The sequence below is a fragment of the Aureococcus anophagefferens genome (assembly GCF_000186865.1).
Source record: "Aureococcus anophagefferens unplaced genomic scaffold AURANscaffold_11, whole genome shotgun sequence".
Classification (NCBI taxonomy): domain Eukaryota; class Pelagophyceae; order Pelagomonadales; family Pelagomonadaceae; genus Aureococcus; species Aureococcus anophagefferens.
This window is the reverse complement of record NW_008705571.1, coordinates 326,542-328,479: the sequence shown is the minus strand read 5'-3', so window position 1 is coordinate 328,479 and position 1,938 is coordinate 326,542. Positions and strand designations below refer to the sequence as shown.

Genomic DNA, 1,938 nt, shown 5'->3' with positions numbered 1-1,938 from the left:
CAACGACGCGGACACGTGGAAGTGCGGCGGCTGCTCCGCGCGGAACCCCGTGCCGCCGGGGCTCAACGACCGGCGCGGCGTGCTCGACCTCATCCGGCGGCAGCAGCAGGGCGACCTCGCGCACGTCAAGTGCGGCACCTGCGGCCGCCAGCATCCGCTGCTCGAGGTCGCCCTGCGGCCCTGCGACTGGCTCCGGCCGCCGGACCTGCGGGACGACGTCACGATGCTCACGTCGGACGTGCCGTGGGCCGTGTTCCGCGGCGACCCGCGCGCCGACGACATCCGCCAGGGCGGCGTCGGCAACTGCTGGCTCGTCTGCGCGCTCAGCGTCCTCGCCGACGTCGCGCCGTGGACGCTGCGGGACGCCGTGCTCACGAAGGACTACAACCCCGCGGGCGCGTACCAGGTCCGGCTCTGCCTCGCGGGCGCGTGGCACACCGTGCTCGTCGACGACCTCTTCCCGACGAACGCGTTGGGCTGCCTCGCCTACCTCAAGGCCGCGCGCCGCGCGCTCTGGGCGCCGCTCGTCGAGAAGGCGGCCGCGAAGCTCCACGGAAGCTACGAGGTCCTCGCGGGCGGCACGTTCGCCGAGGCCTTCCACATGCTCACGGGCTTCCCCGTGCAGCAGCTGCGCCTCGACGCCTACACGTCCACGGGCGGCGCCGCGGCGAAGGCCTTCCTCGAGGGGCCCGACATGCCCGCGGACAGGTTGGCCGAGGTCCGCGCCGCGCGCGCGGAGGCGTTCGACGGCCGCTACCCGGGCGGCGCGGACGACGCGGAGCTCGAGTTCTTCGCCATGCTGTACTCCTACAAGGAGAGCGGCTTCGCCGTGGGCGCGTCGACCTTCGTGAGCGACGGCGCGCTCGAGGTCGAGATGCGCGGTCTGGGGCTCCAGACGCGCCACGCGTACGGCGTGCTCGACGTCGCGACCTACGACGACGCGCGGCTCGTCAAGCTGCGGAACCCCAACGGCGTCGCGCTGTGGAAGGGGCCCTGGTCCCGCGACGACGCGAGCCGCATGACCAAGGACGCGCGGCGCGCGCTGGGCCTCGACGGCGAGGACCGCGGCGTCTTCTGGATGGCCGTCGGCGACTTTCTGAACTACTTCGTGGAGCTCACGGTGTGCCGCCTGCTCAAGGACCGCCTCGAGGCGCGGTCCAGCGGCTGGCTCGCGAGCGCCTTCGGCAGCGGCGAGGCGTTGCTCGTGGAGGCCTACGCGCGGACGGCCGTCGAGGTCGCGGCGTACCAGGAGCCGCACGCGGTCCGCGGCGAGACGGCGCAGGACACGGCCGTGGATCTAGGCGTGGCGCTGCTCAAGTGCGCGACGCGGTCCGACGAGCTCAAGAGCGAGGGGTCCGGTGCGGCGCTCGCGAGCCACGCGCTCGTCGCGTCGAGTCCGCGCGTGAACCACCGCGCGGGCGCGCGTTTGGACGCGACGCTCGAGCAGGACGACTACCCGACGACGCGCTACCTCGTCGTCCCCCTCTGCTTCGGCCACCTCACGTCCACGGAGCCCCGCAAGTACACGGCGGCGATCCACAGCGACGGGCCCCTCGCGGTGGAGACCGTGCCGCTCGCGCCGGCGACGGTCGCGGCCGCGCTCGCGCAGCTCGCCGTCGCCGAGGGCCGCAAGTCGCCGCTGCTCAAGCACCCGACGACGGGCGCGGAGATCCTGAACATCTACGCCCTCGAGGACATGGCGGGCTACGTCGTCGTCGCCGAGAACCTGAGCGAGCTCACGCTGCAGACGGAGGTCGACGCGTCGCAGCAGACGCGCGGCTTCGTCTCGAGCCGCGGCGCGCTCTTCTGCCAGGACGTGCTGCCGCCGCGCACGCGCCAGGTGCTCGTCATCCTCAGCCGCGACGCGGGCGCGAAGCGGTCGTCGCTCGGGTTCTCGTACAACGCCGCGGCGCTCGACGGCGGCGCGCCCGAGAACCA

At 73.5% G+C, this 1,938-nt stretch overlaps 1 protein-coding gene across 1 annotated transcript; it reads left to right on the top strand.

Moving 5' to 3' along the window:
• Positions 1-223: 223 nt before the first annotated feature.
• AURANDRAFT_27434 (hypothetical protein) lies at positions 224-592 on the top strand (the record flags this gene model as incomplete). Its single annotated transcript, XM_009039525.1, has 1 exon — positions 224-592. A coding segment is annotated over one exon (369 nt), but the record flags the coding sequence as incomplete, so codon positions are not given.
• Between the last annotated feature and the right edge of the window lie 1,346 nt (positions 593-1,938).